Raw genomic sequence first — 22,756 nt, forward strand, 5'->3', positions numbered from 1 at the left:
TCACATGCCGTGGGGAGTGGCCCAGCTCATCCGGGGGGTGCCCGTCATGGAGTCATACCGCCGGATCTGGTCAGCGACATCGCCAGAGTAGTCTAGATGGACATCTGCAAGTTCATATGGGAAGGCCGTGTACATGTGCTCCTGTTGGCCCATGTATGAAACACCGTCATCGCCAGCCACCTGTTGGTCCATCCGCGGTCCTGTCATCTGCAGCCCAAAGAGGTCCGTTGCTGTATCTGCGGAACCGAAATCCGCCCCGTGCGCCCCTGGGGTCTGGATGGCCGTCGGGTCGATCCGTGGGATGGCAATGGGCATGGAGTAGAAGTCGTCCGGCATGCTCGAGGCCGGTGGCGAGCCCAGTCCGCTCTCGATCAGTCGGTACTGGCGCCCATCAGCCAGTGACAGCTCCTGGCTGTACATCTGGCTCCTCACCCGGGCGTTTCTGGCCGCACAGCCGCCCTTTTGGCCAGATAGGGCCTTGATGGCGCTGCGTTGGCTGCTCCGCCGCATGTTGATGCCACCGCCCACGTTTGTCTGGCTGGAGCTTCGTCTGTTCGAGCGGCGCCCAGAGTTCCCCTTTCGGTATCTGGTCGTGCTCTGCACACCGTCACGAACTGCCCAGTCTTCTAGGACCCATTCGTTTGCCCGCTTCGCGTCGCCTGCCAATGGCGATCCGTCCTCTACACACGTTGAGGCCGCACCTCCATCGGCGCGCTTGCGATCGCGTCTTTTGAATGCCTAGGGTTAAGAGAAAAAAACAGTTAGCATATCAGTTGTTCCAGCCCCCAAATTGTATGTATCAAACTATGAACCAGGGAGGTGGTACTGCTGTCGGAGCAACAGCGGACGCGGAGAAAAGAAAAAAGCAAAAAAAAAAAAAAAAAAAAAAAAAAAAGGTGGGCGGCATGTTGAGATTCATCCATGACATGGGATCCCTGAACCTTGGGAACAGAAAAAGAAAAGAAACCAAAAGAGCTGCATATAGAGAAGCGAGGTGCTAGTTTTTGGGGGTCAAACTCACGGCATTCATGCTCAGGTTGTGGCGGATGCTGTTCTGCCATCCGCCCTTTTCATTCTTAGCCTTGTTGGTGTTGTCCCGGAACCATTGGTAGAGCTCCTGCAGAGTCATGGTATAGTCTGGTCGGCTCATTAAAGCTCTGTAGATGAGCTTCGCATATGGCTCGTCGTTCTTCTCGTCGTGTCCAACGCCGCTTGCCGGAACGGGATCGGCAGCGTTGGGCACGGCAAGGATCGAATCCATAAACTCTGCGTCTTGGTTCTCCATGGGCTCGATCTTGGGCATAACCAGAGAAGCAGGGGTCTCTGCTCGCAGGCCCTCTGGAGAGCCAACGCTCGAAGAAGGCGGGACCGCAGACAAGCTCGGCATCACGTCAGAAGACGACACCGACACGTTCATGCCAGTTGGCATCTCAGAGTCTGACTCTGCGTGGTAGCTCTCTGTGTAGGGAGTGGGCATGTCTGAATAGTGATGGGGAAGGTCCTGTGCCGACATGGGAGTGCAGACCTGAGCAAATGACTGATCACCGGGATGCTGCTGAGGAAAGAAGGTCGTGGTCGGTGGGTAGCCAGACACCGTCGACCATCCACTGGGAGAGGTGGGCGAGTTGTCGTTGCTGCTATTGTAGATGGGTAGACACGCGCTCCCACAAACGGGTGAGTCTTGGAAGGAAATACAATTCTGGATATCTCCCGGGCCTAGAGGAGGCGAAGGCCAGATGTTTTGTATCGTCGACTGATACGACATGTACGGGCTCATATACAAGCTAGCGTCGCTGCAGCAAGTCGGCGGCGAGAGAAGCTGTCCACCTTGCGGGTCTTGCAAATCGTATTGCCCTTGTTGTTGTTGCTGCTGCTGCTGGGGGAGAGCGCAAACCGCCGGAGGAAACGAACATGTATCAGGTTGGTGATGCTGTTGTCCCTGCTCAAAGCCAGATGGCAAAGACAAAAGGGTCGCAGGTGAGCAGCAAGCCATCAAGCCCGATTGCTCTACAGGCTGGGGGTGGCGGAAATCCGTGTAGCTATCCACCGGAAGCTCCCTTTCTAAAATTGGCGACGCCATAGAATGACAGCGGGAGGCTTTGGAGACAAAGGGGGAAGGGAAAGTGTGTCGAAAGAGAGCAAAGAATGGTAGCAAAGGGAGGTAGTTTTTTTGCTTGGCCCGGAGACTTCTTTGCTCAAAGTAGGAGAAAGAGAGGTCTGGATGTCGTAACAACGCCGTCAGGGGACGGGGAAAATGGGAAGAAGTGATGACCCAAGGAGATATGTAAGTGGAGGCGGCCGAGTGTCACAAGAATGGCAGTATGGAACACCCGAGCTATGGGAGTTATGAGGGGGGGGAAACAAAGACAGCCGACGGGATGACAGTGATGAGAAGACGAAAAAAAAAGAGTGAGAGAGAGGGAAGACAAAGTTTGTGAGGTTCTTTGGAGCACAGTAGAAGTATCCAGCTCTTGCTTCTCGTCGAGTTAGTTCTGACAGCACAGATCTTGTGGGGAGAGTGAAGCTATTTATCAAAAACTCGTGGAGAGGACTCTGATAGATAGTAGGCTGCCCGTGCCATGGGGTAGGAGAGCCTGCTCGCCGCTCTCTGTCCACCACCACCACTACCAGGGTGTCGAAGCTCCCGGAACAGAATCAATCATCCCAGAGATCGGCCCCTCCGGGGCGTGTGAGCAAAGTTGTTGCATCGGCACACCGTGGACACTAGTGAGGTGCCTGCTCATACCTTGCCCCCTCCCAATAGGTGGACCGGGTACGCTTGAGTACACGAGCCATCTTCTTTGTGCGCCACTCTCTGATAGTGCGTGTGTATGTGCGCTCGTGCATGTGCAGGAGGAGAGGAGCGCGGGAGAGGGAGTGGACGAGAGAGATGGAGAGAGCAAAGGCGTGTGCGAGAGTTCCATGGGTGACATGTATGGCCATGTACACACGTTCCCTTGTGGACTGGTCAAGCGTATCTCCTCGCCCCAAGACCAGGCAGATGGAGCAGCCTCTTGGCCGTTCTGTCGAGACCTTGTCAACAAGCAGGCAGCTCAGGGTTCGCCGTGTAACCCCCATGAACCAGCACACACACAAAGCAAAGTCTGGCAGGTTCTCAATCGGGCCATCCTGCATCCTTTCTCCTGTCTCTTTAGAAGTAGCCACCAGTTACACTGTGAGTAACGCGGGCAGGGCTCGTTGAAACAGTGCCGGGTGGGTGTCGATGTGTATGAGATGGCCGGCCGGCATAACCTTAGGCGACAGTTTTGTGTGACAGAGCCAGGGTCAGGAGAGAGTAGGAGAAGGAGAAGGAGAGCCATGTGGTAGCCACAGATTTCGACAGCAGTGGATAGAGAATCCTGGCCAATGCCGCCATCTCTGCCACCGTCCTCGCCGCTGCCATCGCTTCTCTGCCATCCCATCCCATCATCCCAAGCCTCAAGAGACCACAAGTCAGAAGTGTCCACCTCTTCTACACGGACCACGGATATCGCTGGTCGTTATTGGTCTATTTACGAACCGGTTCTTTGCCATCGGCAAATGTACGTAGCCAGTCTCCAGTCTCATTGGCAGCAACGCGGGATCCAAGGCTTGGGCCGACGGCTCGCTGCATTCAACACACCGGTAAGGAGAGATGTAGTAATGGAATCCCGCTGAACCGTCTATTTGTGGCCCATGCTGACAGGGGGGGACCAGAGCGAAGCTTCCAAAGGAATCCTTCCATGTAATGTACACATCAATGTAGGTCCGCGGCATCGGCTAAAGGCCTTAGGGGAGAGAATGGGTGCTTCCGCGTATGTCAGGAGACGATTCCGGAAACAAGATGCATTAGGCGATGCCAGCTGAGTTACCAAAGTTTGATTGCCCTTCGTTTCGCATTGATTCATGCCAATAGTCATGCAGCCACGGGCTGGAGAACGCCTTGCGTCAAGCCACTTCATTCTATCCAGTAGCCTTCTTCGGTCCTCTCTCCAGACCCTCCCCGCGGATCTCATCTCTGGTCCAAAGTGTCAGCCGGCGCTTCTAGAACACCGGCAAGAAGAGTCAAGCGTCAAGCACAAAGATCCTGATCAGATCGTCCGATAGATATCGAGCGTTTCCCCTGCAGAGGATCACCAAAGTCTCCAGAGAAGGATGGCCTGACCAACCTTCGCGAAGCTTTCTAGCCCCGGGAGTGGGACACGACCATCTTCTCCCGTAGATGTGCGACGGAGAACAAAACGTGTGCCAATGTTCCTGATTCAGCGACCAGGAGATGATTTAGCATCGGCGCCTTGAAGACTGAGATGGCGGCGGATTGTGCACAGTTTTTTGTGAATACCACGCGCAAAGAATCTGCCAAAGCCGTCGATGGCCGCAAATTGGCTGTCTTTCCTTGCTTTTGTTTATTAGCTGAAATAGTTATCCTGCCGCTCTAGCTCTCTGAACGCTTCTTCTAGCTTTGTTTTCTCCCGTTAAGTGGATCGAAGAGCTGGTACTATTATTACGGTGTACCTGTATCATCAATTCGGTCACTCTCTTCGCTTCTTTTTGCCGCTTTTCTCTTTTTCCTTTCTTCTTTCTTAAAATTTTCATAGCCTTGGCAGGGAACGCCAGGAAGCCGCTTTGCCGAAATCACAGGATCTCTCTTACTCCATGAACCAAAGTCTGTATGCAAAAGCATGGAGAGTACGCCGACCAGCCCTTGGTTATTTTCTGTAAAAGATCTGCAAACCCTCAGTTAGTGACTGTTTCTTCTACTCGTTTGGCTTCTTCTCTCATTCATCCCCCCAGCAGGTTCTTCTGTCCTCCTTACCTTTTTGAACTGAAAGTGCAATTGTAAGATTCCCTGCAAGGTCACAGCGTTAGCTCGGCGGACAAGGTCAAGGATGGCTAATGCAAGGGAAGAGAACGACGAGGGGACAGGCCCAGCTAAGGAACCGCGCTTGTGGCGGCTGTCTCAGAACCGGTGGGCACACTTTTGGTGGCGCTGTAGGATTGCATTCTCAATCAAGCCAGACCAGGCTGGGCCATGACCAAGACAGAGAAGCAAACCGGGTAATGGGGAAATGGCGGCCTCGTACCTTGTCGAATGAGCTTCTGAAGCCACGCTCCTTCTTGGCGCTGTAGTCCCATTCACGGTCGACAATGCGGAACGCAATGTCTTCGTACGGAGGTCCCGCGATGAAGCGGATCAGACAAGTGTCTACTTCGCCCGCGGCAGCAAACGACTCTCCGCGTCGCCGGCCGTGCTCGCGGATGATTTTGAACGTCGGAGCCTTGGTCTTGTCCACCAAGTCTGGGTAGAAGATGTTGAACTTGTATCCCTGCACCACCTTGGGAGGGGGGTTGTCGTGGTCGTAGTGCGTCTGGTTGTACTTGTTCCATTCGTAGCCCATCTGCACGCGGTTGAAGTACCTGGGCTTGCGAGCCTGATACTTGTCCGTCCACTGCGGGGGTTTCGAGCCGTCCGGCAGGGCTTCTTCAGCCGCAAAAACCTCTTCGTTTTCAGATACTCCACGTGCCGCTTCTCTGTCGTATAGCGCCATCGTAGCTTGAGAATCATCCTCGTTCCTGGTTTCAAATGCATCCGCTTTGCTCGTTGGGGCCTTGGCGCCACCTGAAATATGGCTGCTCATGCCCATGCCGCCTGCGGACATGCCGCCGCTGCTCTTGGATGTCTCTGTCGAGCGCGGCGCCTGGCCTGCAAGCCGCTCCCTCTTCTTCGCTTCAATGTCATCCGCTATGCGAGCCAGCGTGGCTTTGGCCTTCCATACCCTGAGGCTGCGGAGCAATTGCTCCCAGTAGTCCGTATCGATGTCCTCATTGGACCGCAGCTTGGCCTTGATCTGCTGCTCCAGGGTCTCGAGCTGATCAAACGTCTTGGGCGCCAGAATCTTGTCAATGTCGTCCGCAACGCTGTTGACCACTCTTCCCTCGTGCCCCTGCGGGTCCAATTTGGCCCTCCGATCCGCGCACAGCGTCCGCAGGGCCTCCCAGTACCGGCGGTTTCGCGAGTCCGTCTCCAGCACATGGTATGACACGATGTTGGAATCGAGCTCGGAGATTTGCGCGGCAGAAGACAGATCCTGTATGACCTTTGCGGGCGCATCCACCTCGATGTCGTCGTCGATTTCGTCGTCGTCGAAGGCGTCGCGGTCCGCGTCGATGTAGCGCAGGTTGAAGGCCAGGACGTCGATCGGCTTCGCCCGGCCCTCGCGCACCCGGATGTCGGCCTTCTTCTTGGCCTGCTTCAGCACGAACTTGTCCTCGTCGGCCACAAACTGCCGTGACTGCTCGTCCTGGCTCAGGTACTTGGCGGCATTGCGGGCGGTCGTCGACGGACCTGGTCGGCTGGGTTTGGACACGCGGCTGCCTGAGTCGGACCGCGGCGCCATGGGTTCTCGACGACCAGACGATGAGCCTCTCGAGTCGGCGATCATGGCTCGCCTTCCGGGATCCATTGCTTCGAGGGCGGGAGTTTAGGCGCGCGCAGACGATGGGCGAGAGGCAGTTGAGGTGTTGGCTGGCAATCTCACTTGTCGTTAGCCGCTCGGTATTTACTCTCCGATAAGCTTTTTTAGTCTGGTCCGCTAAAGTCGGATCATGGCAAGGTCTTGTTGTTGCTCCATCCCTAAAGCTTCCCGTCAAGGTAGCGTCACATGACAGCCCGCCGCACTCACTTACCCTAGATGAGAAGGCGAGTTGAAGGGCGTTATAGTCAGAGTGGCAATAGTAGTAGTATCTAGTACTAGAAATTTTAAAGTATTCGACAAGAGACAGTAATTTATACAATGGGGATTTGTAAATAATGGGTATGAATATATATTTGCGTGGTGTGAGACCAATGGTGAAGAAGTACTTTACACAAGGTGTACAAGGGAGCGGGAAATTATCACAGGTAACAAGAGCCTGGCGAAATTGCAATGCCCATTACCTCGAGTATAAACACTTGCCAATAATCAATTGCGAAAGTAACATATATATAAATACGTAGGGATATATAAGACACATATAAATCATCAAATATACTCATTCGCACATGTCTAAATCCCATGACGAAACGCCTCATTCGCCCAAGGGTATCGTAAAGCATTCCCCGGCTTACCCCCCCCCCCCCCCCCCCACATAACGTGTATATAGTAGTTGAGTGCTTCTCCCTCCAATTCAACGGTTCGGTATACATACAGTGTAGCGGCGTCAAAAAGTATTTACCCAAGTCAGGTGTCTTGCTTTCACCAGGGCTGCTTTGGCTGTGCGCCACCCATTCCCAGGCCGCGAATGCTCTGGCTCCAATCCTGCCAATTGAAATCGGCCCCCAGCATGTCCGCATCTTCCAGGTCGAACTTCTGATTCGACGGCGCAAAGGACTCGGGCCAGAGATATGGCGGAACGTGACTTTGCTCTTTGGGCTGCTGGTTTTGGTTCTGCAGTAGCAGTGCCTGCTGCTGCCTCTCGTCCATGCCCATCGCCGGGCCGTTCCCATTATCCATGCCAACCGAGCCTACGTTCCAAAGTTCGGCCATGGTGACACTATTCTGTGCCATGACATCATTCATATACTCCATGGTGACGTTGGAGAGGTCCATGGACATTTGGGGTTCAGCATCGGCCTGTGGCTGCACCTGTGAGTGCTGGAACTGTGGTCCGGCCAATGCTTGCTGTGACGAGGAATGGGTCTCTTTAGATATGGCAAAGGTGGTTGGCGCCTGTTGTGAAGAGCTGGGGAGAGACACTGGTATGGGCGATTCCAGATGGACCATGGCTCTCCATCTATCTCTGACCTGCTGCATCCTGGCTTCGGCACCAGGGATGGGATCAAATCGCCGCTGAGATGCCTTTATCCTCTCTGCGAGATCCAATCGCTTGGCCTCTTCGGGGTTGGCCCTTAGACGCACCACCTCCAACTCTTGGTATCTCTTCGCTCTGATGCATAGTTTGCGTAGGGGAAGGAACACGGAAGCGTGATCTGCCCTCTTGATGTTTTCCGATAGGTCTTTGTCGTATCTATTGACAGCCTCCCAGCCGCGCTCCACGAGCGCCGTCCAAGGACGACGGCACGTCTCGACCAGTACGTAAGCAATCGCGTGCCAGTTGGTATATGTTCTAAACAGCCATCGGTATTGCTTGCCTCTGGGATCCATGTTTAATTTGTGATTATATTCGATGATTTCGATGGAAGCAATGTAAATCCGCTCGCGGATGTCGGTCGTAAGCTCGCTATCCGTACCTGGGAAAAGCATCGACTGGTAGGTGATGAGGCACATCTTGGCCATGATGATGCGGGATATCATAGCCGCTACCCAATACAGAGGATCGACGTCTTCCTCCAGGTGCTGAAGGAATTTTTCTTCAATCCTCTTGTAGAATTCAACGAGGAGCTGCTCCTTTTCCGAAACTGTATTGATTCCGACCTTTGTACACGAGTTCTTACCATTTGATGCCTCGTGTAAGCGTCTCGACATGGCGCAAACCTCGAACCTCACTAGAGAAATGGTAGTGTCCGACTTTCCCTCCCTTGCTACTGGAGTTTGGGTGCCCGTGGGCGTGATGTCGGAATCGTTGATGGCGGAAGGGAACTGAGTGTCAAAGTCTCCCTCTGCAACAATCAAGTCGGTGCCCATTTCTTCCGATGAACGAAAGTCCAAAGTGAGAATGGCCCACCAAAGACGCCGTCTCTGTTCTGTGTCATATGGAGAGAGCCCAAAGTTAGTTCCATCACGGTGAATACCCAGACCTTGTGCGATCCGAATCAACAGGCCAGTGAGGGACCAGGCAAAGCGCGTTTCGTCGTGCCGCCTGACCACAAGAAGGAATAGCGTGAGCGCCTGGACGACTGCAAAATCGGATGTGTTTAAGAAGTTGGCCTTGGCAAGCGACTGCTCCACAGCAAAGCGAAACTGTGCAAGCAACTCTTCTTTGCCTGTACCAAAATTGGTTTGAACCTAGAGCCATGTTAGAGGTAAAACGGTTTACGCTTCCAATGGAGGATCATCAGAAGGGTTGGAATGACTTACATCAGCCTCCTCGAGTGTTACAACGGCGGCAAAATATACCGCAAAGACTAACGTTTCATTGCCAGGGGTGAGCTTTTCCGGGCTCCTCCGGGCCTCCCGCAGTATAGCCTCCATGGTTGGGACATGGAGTATTTTGAGTAACGGATCTACGTTTTCCAGATAGACGGACCAGAGAAACGTGCCGTGGGAGGGTAGAGGATGGCATTTTTGTAGATTGACATCGATGGACCTATATCCCAGGATGAATGCATGGTGATCATAAACGGAGCTCGCAGCAGTGGTGGGTGAATCGATGGGCGGCGACTCTTCAAACTCGGAATCGTCGGCGTCTTCGTCGGTCAGCTTTTGTGTTTCCTCGCGAATGGCATCCAGCTGTACATATTGTACATCTCGTTAGCAAATGCACTTGTCTTGGCACCACCCGTGCAACAAAGGGCTGTAGATTATGAAAAAAGGGAAGAGGGGAGACGGTACCTCGTCGTTCAACCTCGACCAGAATCCACTACTAACATAACGAGAAGTGCCCTTGTTATCATTCAAGACCAGTCGACCCAGCTGCTTCCGGCTCTCTCTCATCAGCCGTGATTCACCGCCATCTCCGGCAGAGTGGCTGCTATCGCCATCGCCCGCAAGCCCCGACGTGAGCGCGCCCAAGCTGACAGACTTTGGCCGCTGAGCTACGGGGGATCCTTCGTTGGAGGGCGAGTCGCCGGTGGACGACACTCTGGCGCCCGTCTCGATTTCGATCTGGCCGCTCAGCTCCTCGACGATGCCCTCGAGCTTCTTGAGCCGCTTGACCAGCTCAACCTCGCGCTGACTCGTCGCCTTGGGAGGGGCGTTTGGGTCCTTGGGCCGGTGCTGGCGCGGCGCACGGCCAGGAGCGGGAAAGACGCATGGGATGAGGGCGCGGCGGCAGTTGGAGCACGGCATCTGCTTGTCGCAACGCACCTTGCGCCTCCGGCAGGTGACGCAAGATCGCGGATTCAGTAGCGGTGTTCCCGAGTCACCCGGGGCCATGACGGGGCCATAGTGGGCGTCAGGCCCGGTGGTCTGATAGATGGTGACGTTGTTCGGATGGTGCGGCGACGATGCGCTCTGCTCGGCCATGTTCTGCTGCGGCGACGTCGCAGAGGCGGAGGCGCTGAAGTCGAAATTCGCCGCCATTGCGTCTCTCTCTCCCGCCTTTTTCCCCCCTGTGTTGGTCGTGCTCGTACAATGTGCCGTGTCGCTGGAAAGGCGTGCCGAGAAATCGATGACCTCACAAAACGGCAAAGGCAACTTCAAAACTCGGACTGTCAACTAATGACGCAGGGCTCGAGTGAGATACAAGACAGCCAGCGGTCTGCTCGTCCGCGGAAGGCCCTTGAGGGGGGGCCTGAATCGCATCAATGCTGTGGCAGCTCCGGCGGTGCGACGGATTCAAGCGCCTGGCAATACAAGTACAAACAGCCCGGGACGTGAATCGTTGGTTGATAAAAGGAAAAGATGGCGATTTGCAGACGGGAACAAGCTCTGGGCTCAAGTGGGGAGGGAGTCGAGCCAAAGGGAAAACCTTCAAGCCACAGTGGGCATATGTACATTGAGCTGCAGGTGGTGGAGCCGCTGTGACCGGCCTGGGGACTGTGGCATTGCCCAAATCGGGCGGCTACTTGATCGTTATTTGCCATGCCCAGAGACAGTCGGCGTCTGAGCCGTATCCGTGAGCCTTTGACCTCGACTCCATGGACATTGGCATGCATATGGCACACAGGCGTATCGAAGCCACTGTGCGCCTGGTGTTCCGCCGGAGAAACGCCTGTGAACGGCACCAAGTAGCCTGCACCGCCACAGCCTGGGCACATGTACAGGTACAGGTACTTTGGCATGTGCCTGTCAGCGGCGGCCGTGTGACAAAGCACGAGCATGTAAGCCTGGAAATAGGGACTAACAATTACCAGGGTAGGCAGGTGTCTTGCTGCTCTGTTCCCGGGCACCGAGATCCATTTCATCGGACTAGGTACTATTCTCGTCTGGCTTGGCGACTCTTCCTGGCCATTGATTCTGAATGGATGCCAAAGGCAGACATGGTTAAAAGACAAGAGAACGCGCATCGGTGGAAATCCTGCACCTTTGGGAGGGGATGCCGGTAGTACCTATACCTGTCTATGCAACGTTTTTTCAGGGAGCAGTTCCGCAAATCAGCCCCCACCAGGATCCGTTCTAGAACTGTGGACACACGAAGGAACTGTTTTAAAATAGCTGTTGACAGGCGTCTTTTTGTTTTTGCCAATTTGTAATCGCCCACCTCGGCGCCGAGTATTCACGGTAGTATTGCGCTGAAGCAGGTCCTTGGAATAGTATCCGTCGTAGCATCCTCATGGCAGCCAAAACGGCTGGCGCTGCTGCCAAGAGATAGAAAACTCGATCCTTCGGACTTGAGATGATCTCTTTTTGGTCGCACACGCTGACTGTGCAGCATGACAACGCAACCCTGACGTCGACTGCTAATATTGCTGTGAATCGAAACTATCCCGGCCTTCTCTTCGCTCTGCCAGGTACCCAGATAGCCGGCAGATACGGGTCGATTTCGAATAAAATAATATGGAGCTTCAGGTATATCCGTAGTATATTCCCGTGTGGCTGCAACGTTTCGATACTCGTTGGTACCACTGACGCTCATGATCTCAGCAGAAGCCCTTGCACCTTTTTGCGGTAACTCGTAGGCTGTTGGCGGCGCCCGCTCCACTTCAATGTTAGTTCGGCTCATGTCTTCATCCGACCAAGATAGTGAGTGAGTGCCCAACGTCGTACAGAAATGCTCGTTGCGCAAATCAATTGATGCGACAACTTTTCTCCCTGCAGCAGCACAGAAATGCCAGCACTTCGGCTCGGTTCTGAGCCCAGCGCACCGGGTCCGGTGTCTGCAATAACTCTATAACAAGACGCCCCACCTACGACGCCCAGCACTCACCCCCGCACGTGGTGTGGGGGATGGCGAATCAAGCAGCATCAACATATACGTGGATGGAGCCAGAGCCTCAGGCTTGCAGCGAGCTGTTTGACCGGTTCCAGCGTGTATTGCGAGCATCACCGCCTCTTGCCCGGGGGAATGGATCAAATGGATTGGCCTCGTTGCATCCAGCAATGGCCCCCCAATTGGGGTCCAACCAGTGGCCACTTGGCCGGTTGACGTTGGGCTGCGTCCCACCAGCTCCCACATGGGAGGAAACATTGCAAACGCAGACAAACTACAGTAGTCGCTAGGCGGGAACTTGTTTCCACTGTTGCCGCCAATTTCTCTTCCATCATATTTCCAGATTTATTCAGGTACAAGAGCGATTCAAGTCCGGATTGCATCGACGCTCGACGGATATAGGCGAGGTCAGGCATATGTGCAGTTGCTGCAACGCAACGCAGTGGGTATTGGGCGCTTACCGCGCACCCATATGCAGAGTATGGGTTGCATACGTCTGACCGTCAGTTCGAGTGTGTAGCCGTGGCTGGAAGCGCCGACAGTGATAAACCTTGTGAACCAATAGAGAGACTGGGGGTCGTGAGTGAGCCGTGCTGGACGAATGTCCGTACTGGTCGAGATGACCTCATTTTGTTGCACACCACCATGCAGAAGCAGAGTATCGACAGCAGACTCGCAGGCCAAGACGTCTCACCCATTGGCCATGCAGATAATCAATTTACTGTACAGATTACAAAGGTTGTACCTCTTCTCAGTTGGATTGAGACACGACCACGTGCCCCTGTGAAGCCGGGAGGTCACTGAGCCTGTTTGTGGTGTCCTCGCAGAGCCGCAGACGGAGATGTGTTGCGGTATCATTGGCGATTCTCTCAGACACTAGGTTTTTATGGCCCGAGCCTGATGAAGAATGATGGTTGGGACAGCAATGGGGATGCCAGACCGCATATCTTCTAGCCGACGGACGGCCATGAGCTGATGGATGTAAGGGGAACAGAGGGGGTTTAAGAAGATGCGGCTGCCCCGACGTGAATGTCGCGGCTTTGTGGTCTTCAACAATTCAAGCTTCTCGGTGTTTTCACCTGCAAAGTACTCGTTCAATTCAACACCTAGCCCAGCAAAGGCCTTATTCAACATGGCTGATGAGCAAGCAGGAGAGTTGCCGTAAGTAGGTGGTCGCAGTTCGAAGAGGACCTCATGTTGATGTGTCAGCAGCTATGCGGTGACATCATACGTCAAAGACGGAGAGATCGACCTCTCATACAGACTTGTCAAGATATGCCAGGAAGACGGCAGCAACGGCAGCAACATGGATAAGATCAAGACTGATGTGGCCAAGCCGCCAACCACAGCCGCTGCAGCAGACAGTTCGCCAGTCTCGGAGACTGGGACGGCCCAGTCGTGGGAGATGATCAACCCTGAGGATGCAAACAATGTGGCCACGGCTGAGTAGGACAAGTTGGAAATGATGATTTGACGTGGTGTTGGGCTGGTTTGGTTTGGCTGAATCTCTTCTCTTCATTTTTAGTTTTGCCTTTATGCGAGTTGCGATGAAGAAAGAATGTCCACGTTGCTCCCCTGATTTTTACGGCCTTTGGTCCCGGACGTCCGTGCTACTCACTCACATGGTGTTAGTGTATGTACCTTCTTAGTACCTAGCCATAGCCACTCATGTATATTGAATTCCTCTTTCAAGGCTCGTGGCTCCAATTTCTGCAGTTGGCATTTCAAGGCGAGATTGACCAGATACCATGAAAAAATTCCAAGCATTCGTCAGTGTTTCCGTCAATCGACATACCCATCGTTACATGTGAATACCGACAAAATGCCCGTGATGCCCAAATTCGAAATTCCAGAGAAGCCCGCACAAAAATAAGCGGGGCCGTGTTCTTTAGCCCCAAGATCCGCCCCAAGCTCCAATCACTGGCCACCATTTTCGCCGCCAGTCCGATAAGCGCTATCTTCACGTGCACCACACACACTCGCTTCTCGTAGGGTTTCTCACCCCCACAGATCGCATAAGGAAAATTTGCCCTGAAAAGCTTCAGCTTCACGACGGCAATCCGCGACTTCGGCACGTTTCTCACGACTCTAACGCCCCCAACCCTTCAGACACAATGGCCAAGCAATCGTAAGTCGCTCTAATTTTCTAGCACCAAGTTTTTTCGTCTCTGTCCTCTCTTCGTTTTTCTCGACGGGATGAATGAAACACTGGAAGAAAAAGCCGGGCAAGAGGAGGACGATGGTTAGCATCTTCCCACCGAGGGACACACATTGGAAAACGACAATTTGGGGCTCTGCAACACCGACAAACCGATCTGCTCGAATTCCTTCATGAAGTCGAATTTTACATCAGAAGATTCGAAACGCAACCCGCAGACCAGCTCGAGATTTTTTTTTCTAGCAAGGAAGGGAATTTGGGACTATGCTCGCCGGCACCAGGTTTCATGATTCTCCGTCGAGGAATTGCAGACGACGACAGAGGAGGATTCAACACAGCAAACGTATCAAGAGAACTTGTGGACTGACCAAGCGTGTGCGTGCAGTCGTGGTGCCCCTGGTGGCAAGCTCAAGATGACCCTCGGTCTCCCCGTCGGTGCCGTCATGAACTGCGCCGACAACTCTGGTGCCCGTAACCTGTACATCATCTCCGTCAAGGGTATCGGAGCTCGTCTGAACCGCCTGCCCGCCGGCGGTGTCGGTGACATGGTCATGGCCACCGTCAAGAAGGGAAAGCCTGAGCTGCGAAAGAAGGTCCACCCCGCCGTCATTGTCCGACAGTCCAAGCCCTGGAAGCGATTCGACGGTGTTTTCCTGTACTTCGAGGACAACGCTGGTGTTGTACGTTCTGATCTCCCTCTGGTCGAAGAATGATTGCGTTCCCCCCCGATTCCGAGGCATAGGCCGCGCCATTCGAGACCAGAACAACCCCCCGTGGCTACGACATCAAGCTAACATGATGCCTACTACAGATCGTCAACCCCAAGGGTGAGATGAAGGGCTCTGCCATCACTGGCCCCGTCGGCAAGGAGGCTGCTGAGCTGTGGCCCGTAAGTTTTCCCTCCCGCTTCAAGCAACCGTTGAAGGATTTCCACTTGCTGACATTTCCATTCTAGCGTATTGCCAGCAACTCCGGTGTCGTCATGTAAAGAGGTTGTCAAACGAAGGAAGGGCTTTTTTTTATTTACTACCAAAGAGAAGAGAGGAATGAAAAAAAAAAGACAAATGACCAAGTCCCTCGATGCGATCTTATAGAAGCGTGGAAAATCTTTTTCTTCCCGCCTCCTGTCCCTTTTTTTCTGATTTTTTTGTTCTTTGGGGCATGGGAGGGGGAAAAAAAGAAACGGGAAAGTAAAGTCGCTGGATTGGCAGGCTCTTGCATTTCGGTTGCGGCGTGTAAGGATGATTCAATATCAGGTATCGCATCAAACGGACAAAGACAAAAAAAAATATCCAAGTCCGAGTCTTCTCTTTAATAATGCTGAGTGAATGCTGCATGCCACGATGATGCCATTGCTGTACCTCTAAGGGAGTGTAAGATACCGATTCATGATTATCCTAAGTGGGAGATGAAGTTTTGACGGTCAATATGTATTGCTATTTTTCGTCTACGACGAATCTGTCCCCTTTGAATTTTATTGCGCCTCTCACCAAATCTCAATGGTTACCCTGCACGAAAATCCAGAATACAAGTCGCCTTTACCGGTTGTACTTACAATACAAGCACTGGTCAATCGAGCTGCAAATTGGAAAACAACTCCTTCGGGTCTAGTTTCTCGATTCTTCTTTTACCTCATTAGCCTTTCATGATGCAAGTTGTAAGTTGTATATTTTCTTACGCACTTTTCTTCAACACAACAGATCCACTACTCCGTACTTCACCCCAGTCAACTGACTTGAACCAAGCCCAGCCAAAATCAAACTGCAGATTGGCAAATACCCTCTTCAAGCCCATTTCCTCAAATTTGACTATGCACCATCAGTCTCTCATGGTGTGTGTTGCTGGTGATATGTTTTTAACATGCATTTCTCTTCAACACATCAGTCCCACTCCTTCGCCCCAATCAACTCACTCTAACCAAGCACAGCCAAAATGGACTATTTCACACAGCACTCATCCAAGTTATATCAAACCAACAACTTTTATTTATTCAACAGCACGAAAGAAAAGCGTTTATTACGTACGAGCAAAAAAAAGCAGCCACAACCATCGGATGCTCAAAAAAATAGATACAGGCAAAACCCGAAAAAAGGCCTTCCGCCCTATCCCCCCCTCACACAATATGCCCCCCTTCCCCCCCCATTCGCATACATTTGAATGTGTTTGTACAAAACAAAGATGAAGGGAAAAAAGACTAAGAACACACAGAAAATGAAAAAGGCGCAATCGAAGGAAGAAAAAGTAGGTTGCATGCAAATCGAAAAAAGGCAAAAAAAAAAAAAAAAAAAAAAAGCATCAAAACATTCCCCCCCTGTATAGCCTAGCCGCCACTATGAGGGAGGCCACCAACGCCGGACGGACCAACTGGGTTCAATGCCCGTGATAAGCTGGTCCGAATGCCAATCCAGGAAAAAGAGAAAACAACAAGAAGAAAAAGAGACCGATGTCCAAGTGCATCGTAATCGTATTTGAAAACATCCCACCGCCGTATATGTGGCCCTCTTTTCTCTGAAATGATCAAACTGTGTCCAGCCCCCCTTTTTTTGTGATTAGAGTATTGAGAGCCCGTTTCATTCGTGCAAGTCGTCTTTGCCAATATTCTTCATCGGCAATACACAAAACACTCCTGTCGTCCAAGTATGATACATGAATCGGCATCGCGGGAAATAAAAAGCCCTTCTGCTATCGGAAAGGCGATAATAAGATGGTGCAGTCGAGCTGCTGTATATTTGATCGGGCCTCGTCGATTCATAAGGCAACCACATGTTTGGCTCTCTGCCAGATTAGATGGAATTTTTAAGATGGGGGGTATGGGTATCCCATTCCGTGCATATGTTGTTGCGGCTGCTGAGGATTAAACGGCGGAGGCATTGGAGTCTGCTCAACCGGTTCCTTCTTGGCCGACTTCACCTTGGGCTTCGGAGCGATAAGCCCAACCCTCTGCTCGGCCGCTGCCTGCGCAGCCTTTTTAGCAGCGAGGGTTGCCTTTCGCTTCTCGACAGCGCCAGCCATGTTGCCGTTTGCCCAGCGACCTGGAATACATTGTTAGAGAGTTGAACAAGAACAAGAAAAAGGAAAAGAGGTCTCGTCCTCTTTGATGAAGTTAAATACTTACTCTTCATGGATGCCGACATCTTCTCGGATTTGGTCATAGACTTGTAATCCTTTGGCGGCTCCTCTGCTTCCTCGCCATTGGGAAGCGACGACGGCGTTCCCTTGCGGCTCGCGCTCGCGGGTGTATTTCGAACCACCTTGATCTTCTGAATCTTGCGATTGTTGACGCCTGCGAGCGTGTCTGGGTCGAGCATCTCCGTAGGAGCAAAGTCCTCTTCGACTCCAAGCGGGGCGACGCCGCTGGTACGCTTGTTCCTCTTCTTCATAGGAGCCTGGGTGGCCTCCTCGCTCTCTTCAACGTCATCACGGAATCGCTTCTGACGCTTGGGACGGAACGAATACGACGACTCCGCCGTGTGTGAGGTCGAGTCCGAGTCGGCAGTCGAGGGTCGCGAATCGCCATTATCTGTAATCTCCGAGGACGGTTCGCTAATGTTCCTGCCCTTGGGGATCTTGAGAGTCAAGAGATGACGACGCCTTGGAGGCTTCTCTTCCACCTGGGGCTCCTCCTCGACGAATTGGTAGCCCAGAGACTCTTCATCGTATTTGATGGGCTGCTTAACACGCGCCTTACGGCCTGACCTTGGTGTTTCGCGGACAGAGGGCTCTTCGCTTATGGGGGTTGCGACGAGCTCCTCAACAATGCTGGGGACAGCCATCTTGGGTCGTGTTGTACGATTGCGTCTTCTCTTCGTCTCGCCAGCCTCTTCGTCGGAGAGAATGGGTTCGCTATTGAAGCTGGCGCCGAAACCATACTGACCATCATCGTTATCGCCATTGGCCGTCTTGCGACGTCGAGGCCTGCCGCTGGGGGCAGGCGTCGAGCTGCGACTGATGTCTTGGGTTGCCGGGTCAAATAATTGCACGGGCTTGCGTTGTCTCTTGCCAGTGACTTCGTCAGCCTCGGTGGCCTTGGCTGTGGGTTTTGGCTGGTTGCGCAGCGAGCGACCGCGGGTCATGATTCCTGCTTGCTGTGTCTCCGGATTCTGGCGGCCAATCTTGGATGGATGAGGGTCATACTCAAATCCATAAGCGGCTGCCATGATTCTATCTTGGTTCTGGAGGTAGCGAGTCTCGGTCATGCCTTCTCTGTCCTTGGATCTGTATCCCTTGACGACAAATTCGGGCTCCTCGTAGTTGACGCCATGCTGATGGAAGTTGCGTGTTCTAGACTCATATTTGATGTCCGCCACGCGTCTGCGAAGAGAATTCTCATAATCGTCGACAACCTTGCCGAGGCTGGTCCATTCGGTTTGCCATTGAAAAAGGGAAACGTTGATGGATTCCAAAACCTCGAATAGCTCGGCTGTGGACATGTCCTCAAAGTTTTCGATGGCGGAGAGGTATTCATCGGGATTCCTTAGCTTGCGGTAGCGGAATGATCGGCTTCGCTCAGTGGGCTCTTCGGAAACATCCACATCGTCGCCGTCATCCGCACCAGCAGCTGGTGAATTGGAAGCAGTTGGATCAATGGAATCAGGAGCAGGAGAACCTCGCAAAGGTGTGTTGAGAGCGGGGGTAGGGGCCTCAATCCCAGTTGCGTCGTCATTGTCGTCAACCATTGGTTCCATGTCATTTGTCTCGCGGTCATCCGCATTTTGCTCTTCGCTGGTGGCCACCTCATCTTCCGGCTGTGCCTTCCTCTCAGGATATGCGATGTACTCTCCATCGATGTATGGAGTTAGGTGAGCCCAGCGACCAACCGGCCTGGGCTGTGGCTTAAACGGACCTCGCTCGGAAGGTTGTTGGGTTGTTGAAGGCTGGGCTGCAGGCCTCACTTGCACCTCTTGAACATGGATTTCTGGCAATGCTGGGGTGGCAGCAGCATCGTTTTCTAATGGCGCCGGCAGCTCGACAGATTTCACGTCCACACTTGTAACCTGAGAATCTTCCAGGATTGTGGAGTCGAAGGCAGATGTTGACGGAGACGCCGGTGTGCTGGCGACTGTAACTGAAATTGCGACAGGGGGAGGAGGACTGGATGGCTTGGACTCTGGCTCTGGGGACTGCTGCTTAGGTGTTTCTTGGGCTTGGGGCTCAGGCTGTTGTTGTACCAATGGGGCAGAGACCGTAAACAAGTGTGCGGCAGCCGAAGGATAATATGGCAGCTCCTGCGGTGGAGGTTGTGGTTTAGACTCAGACTGGGAATCCATATTGCTGTCCCGTGTCTCCTCAGGGCTGTCTTGAAGAATTTCCTTTTCGGGAAGTTGGAGAGGCGGCTTAACCGATACCGAATCTTCAGCGGGTGTCACCTCGGCAGTGCGTGATGCAGGCGGTGGAGGCGAGGGCTGAGACGGCGATTGACGAGGCTGCGAGTCTTGCTCATGTTTCTCAGCAGATTGATCGGAGCTGTTGTTGTCGGCATTCTCGTTGTTGTTGTTGTTGTTGTTGTTGTTGTTGTTGTGTGGAGACGGTTGAGCGCCATCTTGTGTAGCTGCGTCCGAAGTGGCGTCGTGAGCTTGTTGAATTTTGAGTTGTGGCTCAGGCGCAGTCTCAGGAGCGTTTGAGGCTGGTGCCGTGGTGTCGTGTGGCGAGTGCAGCCGCGCACGGCCAGCCTCAGACCGAGATTGAGACTGAGACTCGCCTTCGGGCTTGATATCAGTGATTTCGGCGGGGGAAGCAACCGAAGCAATGGTATCATTAGCAGCAGGTTCTGCGTGGTTCAGGCGCTGCTCAGCTTCCAGCGGCGGTTCGGCGAGGCCGGCAAGACTGAAGCTGCTGTCCTGGCCTGAATGGATGGGTGTAGATTTTTGTGGGCCGACGGAAAGGTCCGTGGATGAAGCATTTGAGTGATCCATGTGAGCGCTGTCGGACTTCTCAGAGTCTGAATAGAGAACGCCGACCTCAATGGTGTCCTGGACGTCGTTTTCGTCGTCTTCGACGTCGTCCTTGTAGGCTCTGGCCTCGGACATCTTCCTGGAGGGATTGCGGCGGCGGCTGGAGGGCGTGTCAGCGTCGACAGAGGCGCCTCTCCTTTTGAGCCCTGAGCCGTAGAGATCCTCGGAGTCGTAGCTGCTGCTGTCCGGCCTTCGCTTCTTATTGCGGGCTGAGGCGGATGTAGATGCAGAAACGGGGTTGGAAAAGTCGGCGTCGTCGTCAACCTGCTCAAAGGTGTAGTCGACACGCGCGCGTTTGCGAAGACTGTGACCGCCCTTTTTGGGGCTTTCATTTTCATAGTCGTCATCGGCCACGGCGTAGTCATCCATGGTTTTTGACCTCTTCCTCAGATTGGAGGGCCGGGTTGGTCCTGGCGTTGAGAAAGTGAAGGCAGGCTGAAGAGATTTGTTGGCGCGCCGGCCCTGCGGTGCGCCTTGGGGAGTGTTAGTGGCATGCGCCATGATGGGACTGGCAGACGACTGATGGCGCTCAAAAGAAGCGTCCGAAGTAGACGGAGGAGAGGCTGATGCTCCAGGGGGCTTGCGACGGTTGTTTGTTGCGCGGCGAGCGCGGTCCATGATGCCAGGCCGTTGCAGCCTGTGAGGGAAACAAGTGAGGTTAAAGGGGTGTAAGAGAACAGGCAATGCAGGGAAGAGGTCATCCGCGAAAAGTCGAAGGCAGCGATGCCGGGCAAGACGAGCGGCAGAATTGGCTGACGGGCAGCAAGACGAGCAGCAAAGAGATGAAAAAGGTCAAGGGGAGGTGGGATGAGGGCTCGTGGACTGACGGCGATGAGTTGCTTTGTTATAAAATGAGAGGCGGATCAACGTGACGTGCCGGCACAAGCGAGCAGGTTTTTCGTCGCCGCCAGCAAAACAACAATAGCAATCAACAATCAGCTGCGGCAATGGACGCCCGTCCGGCACAATGACAAGAAGCAATAGAAGCCCGCCGCCAGCTGCTGCGATGATGCCGAACTGAGGTCGATATCAGAGATTTCTGAGGGCAGCCTTTTTCCACGCTGTCAGTGCAGCTCTCCTTTGGTTTTCGGCTTCGTGGATCGAATAAGCCACCGGCTGTTCTCTGCGCTGTGACTGGCTGGCGCCCTCGCCGGTACGTACTCGTACTGCCTAGGTATAGATTCTACCGCCGCGGTACCAAGGGGCCTCAGCGCGGCGTGCAGCCTCACCAAGTACCCACATGTACCAGTACGGCATCACTTGAGCGCGCACCGCTGGGGCCGTGTACTTTTACGGAGTCATACCTCCTCTGGCAACCTTATTCCATCTTGTTCCATAATTGCCCCCCTTCCAGACCCAGATTACGCTTCCAATGTTATAAGAGTGAAGTAAGGTAATCGACACGTTACGTGTTAATCTTGAGCCTCCTCACTTGGTACCTCCAGTGTTTCTCTATTTCATCAGCCAGAAACCATCGAATCCATCTCATCGCGGGTAAACAGGTATTTTGTTTGGGATGGATGTTCTTCTAGGCTTGTTCCGGCCTGGCGCGCGCCTCACAAACGAGCATCAGGCCCTGCTCTCGCCTGTAGCCGTAGGGCATGCTTGAGGGTTTTAGTGCTTCGTCGACTTATACAAGATGGGCACCCAAGGTAAGGTAGCAACGCTGGGCTGCTTCATCACCAAAGAGCAACAAGGCCCGCTGTGGCTTGTGTCCTGATACGCAGCGTAAGCTGAGCACCTTGGTGGTACTGCCTACTGCTAACCCTTCTATTAATGGATCGGTAGGATTGATCCTGCGGCTGTGTGCATTACATAACTACCTCTCCGTAGACTATTATCTAGATCAGATTGATACCTCTATGACGCTTCAATACTACCTGTAGCAGATGCGTTGTCAACATTTGTAGGCAGGGCGGGCAACCTGTTTTCCACCTTGCAACTCTCATCAAGGTACCAAATGCCTCGTGTTGCTGCAAGTACCGCTACATCACCGCTACCAAAAGCGGCACCTCGCCCTCAGTCACAACACCCACCGCGTGACAATGACACATGTACTTTGACCACCTGCAGATGTCAACACCGGACAACACAACGCATCCATCCAGATGCCCGCCCGTACTCGTCCAGGTACCCACCGCCAAAGATTCATACTTTTGGCTGCAACGGGGCCACAAGTGGAGGTCAGAAAAAGCGAGATCACAAAATAAATAAGTGCATACATTCATCAATATCCGCACCTAATCAGTTCATCGATTGGTGCTTTTGTACTTCGTACATTCGAAGGGGAATACCTTGGTAATATTCCGCTGGCACCCGAATATCAAGGCAACCACAATAGCATGTACTAATGGACATATACATATAATAGCAGTTACTAGAGAAGTGTAGCTATAATAGCAGTTACTATAAAAATATAGATATGATTGATAGTAGGTACTTGAAACAGGCGTATAATTCGACGCGTGGGTGTTTGTAATCTTGTTGGTCTTGGTGGCCAGCCTGCGCTAAACCAACTGCAGGCCCGCTGAATCTGCTGCTGCCTCTCACATGTGCCCAGATGGCCGCTTTTAATCACCAGCTGCCTTGTCACTTGTCTCTCACTCTCCGCTCACTTTTCAACAACACCATCCCACTGCTGTTTGAATCATCGTAAACATTTCTCTTCTGTGCCTCATCAAGTTGTGCAGACTCTGTT

The 22,756-nt window shown here is 53.1% G+C and overlaps 6 protein-coding genes across 6 annotated transcripts; 2 read left to right on the forward strand and 4 right to left on the reverse strand.

Moving 5' to 3' along the window:
• Triagg1_8220 (transcriptional regulator family: Forkhead) lies at positions 1 to 2,080 on the reverse strand (the record flags this gene model as incomplete). The annotated part of the gene is made up of 2 exons (XM_062903043.1): positions 1 to 738; positions 1,022 to 2,080. The coding sequence occupies 2 exons, from the start codon at positions 2,078 to 2,080 to the stop codon at positions 1 to 3; spliced, it is 1,797 nt and encodes a 598-aa protein (XP_062752849.1).
• A 2,905-nt stretch (positions 2,081 to 4,985) lies between these two features.
• On the reverse strand, positions 4,986 to 6,443 carry Triagg1_8221 (uncharacterized protein; the record flags this gene model as incomplete). Its single annotated transcript, XM_062903044.1, has 1 exon — positions 4,986 to 6,443. The coding sequence occupies one exon, from the start codon at positions 6,441 to 6,443 to the stop codon at positions 4,986 to 4,988; it is 1,458 nt and encodes a 485-aa protein (XP_062752850.1).
• Positions 6,444 to 7,214: 771 nt separating this feature from the next.
• On the reverse strand, positions 7,215 to 10,160 carry Triagg1_8222 (transcriptional regulator family: Fungal Specific TF; the record flags this gene model as incomplete). The annotated part of the gene is made up of 3 exons (XM_062903045.1): positions 7,215 to 8,924; positions 8,997 to 9,368; positions 9,471 to 10,160. The coding sequence occupies 3 exons, from the start codon at positions 10,158 to 10,160 to the stop codon at positions 7,215 to 7,217; spliced, it is 2,772 nt and encodes a 923-aa protein (XP_062752851.1).
• A 2,921-nt stretch (positions 10,161 to 13,081) lies between these two features.
• Triagg1_8223 (uncharacterized protein) lies at positions 13,082 to 13,399 on the forward strand (the record flags this gene model as incomplete). The annotated part of the gene is made up of 2 exons (XM_062903046.1): positions 13,082 to 13,110; positions 13,162 to 13,399. 2 exons carry the CDS (start codon positions 13,082 to 13,084, stop codon positions 13,397 to 13,399), a joined length of 267 nt encoding a protein of 88 aa, XP_062752852.1.
• A 664-nt stretch (positions 13,400 to 14,063) lies between these two features.
• Positions 14,064 to 15,095, forward strand: Triagg1_8224 (uncharacterized protein; the record flags this gene model as incomplete). Its single annotated transcript, XM_062903047.1, has 4 exons — positions 14,064 to 14,077; positions 14,493 to 14,787; positions 14,919 to 14,996; positions 15,063 to 15,095. The coding sequence occupies 4 exons, from the start codon at positions 14,064 to 14,066 to the stop codon at positions 15,093 to 15,095; spliced, it is 420 nt and encodes a 139-aa protein (XP_062752853.1).
• Positions 15,096 to 16,903: 1,808 nt separating this feature from the next.
• Positions 16,904 to 20,676, reverse strand: Triagg1_8225 (uncharacterized protein; the record flags this gene model as incomplete). Its single annotated transcript, XM_062903048.1, has 2 exons — positions 16,904 to 17,139; positions 17,223 to 20,676. 2 exons carry the CDS (start codon positions 20,674 to 20,676, stop codon positions 16,904 to 16,906), a joined length of 3,690 nt encoding a protein of 1,229 aa, XP_062752854.1.
• Positions 20,677 to 22,756: the final 2,080 nt, after the last annotated feature.

Source organism: Trichoderma aggressivum (assembly GCF_033847375.1).
Source record: "Trichoderma aggressivum f. europaeum strain CBS 100526 chromosome Unknown scaffold_039, whole genome shotgun sequence".
In the NCBI taxonomy this organism is placed as follows: domain Eukaryota; kingdom Fungi; phylum Ascomycota; class Sordariomycetes; order Hypocreales; family Hypocreaceae; genus Trichoderma; species Trichoderma aggressivum.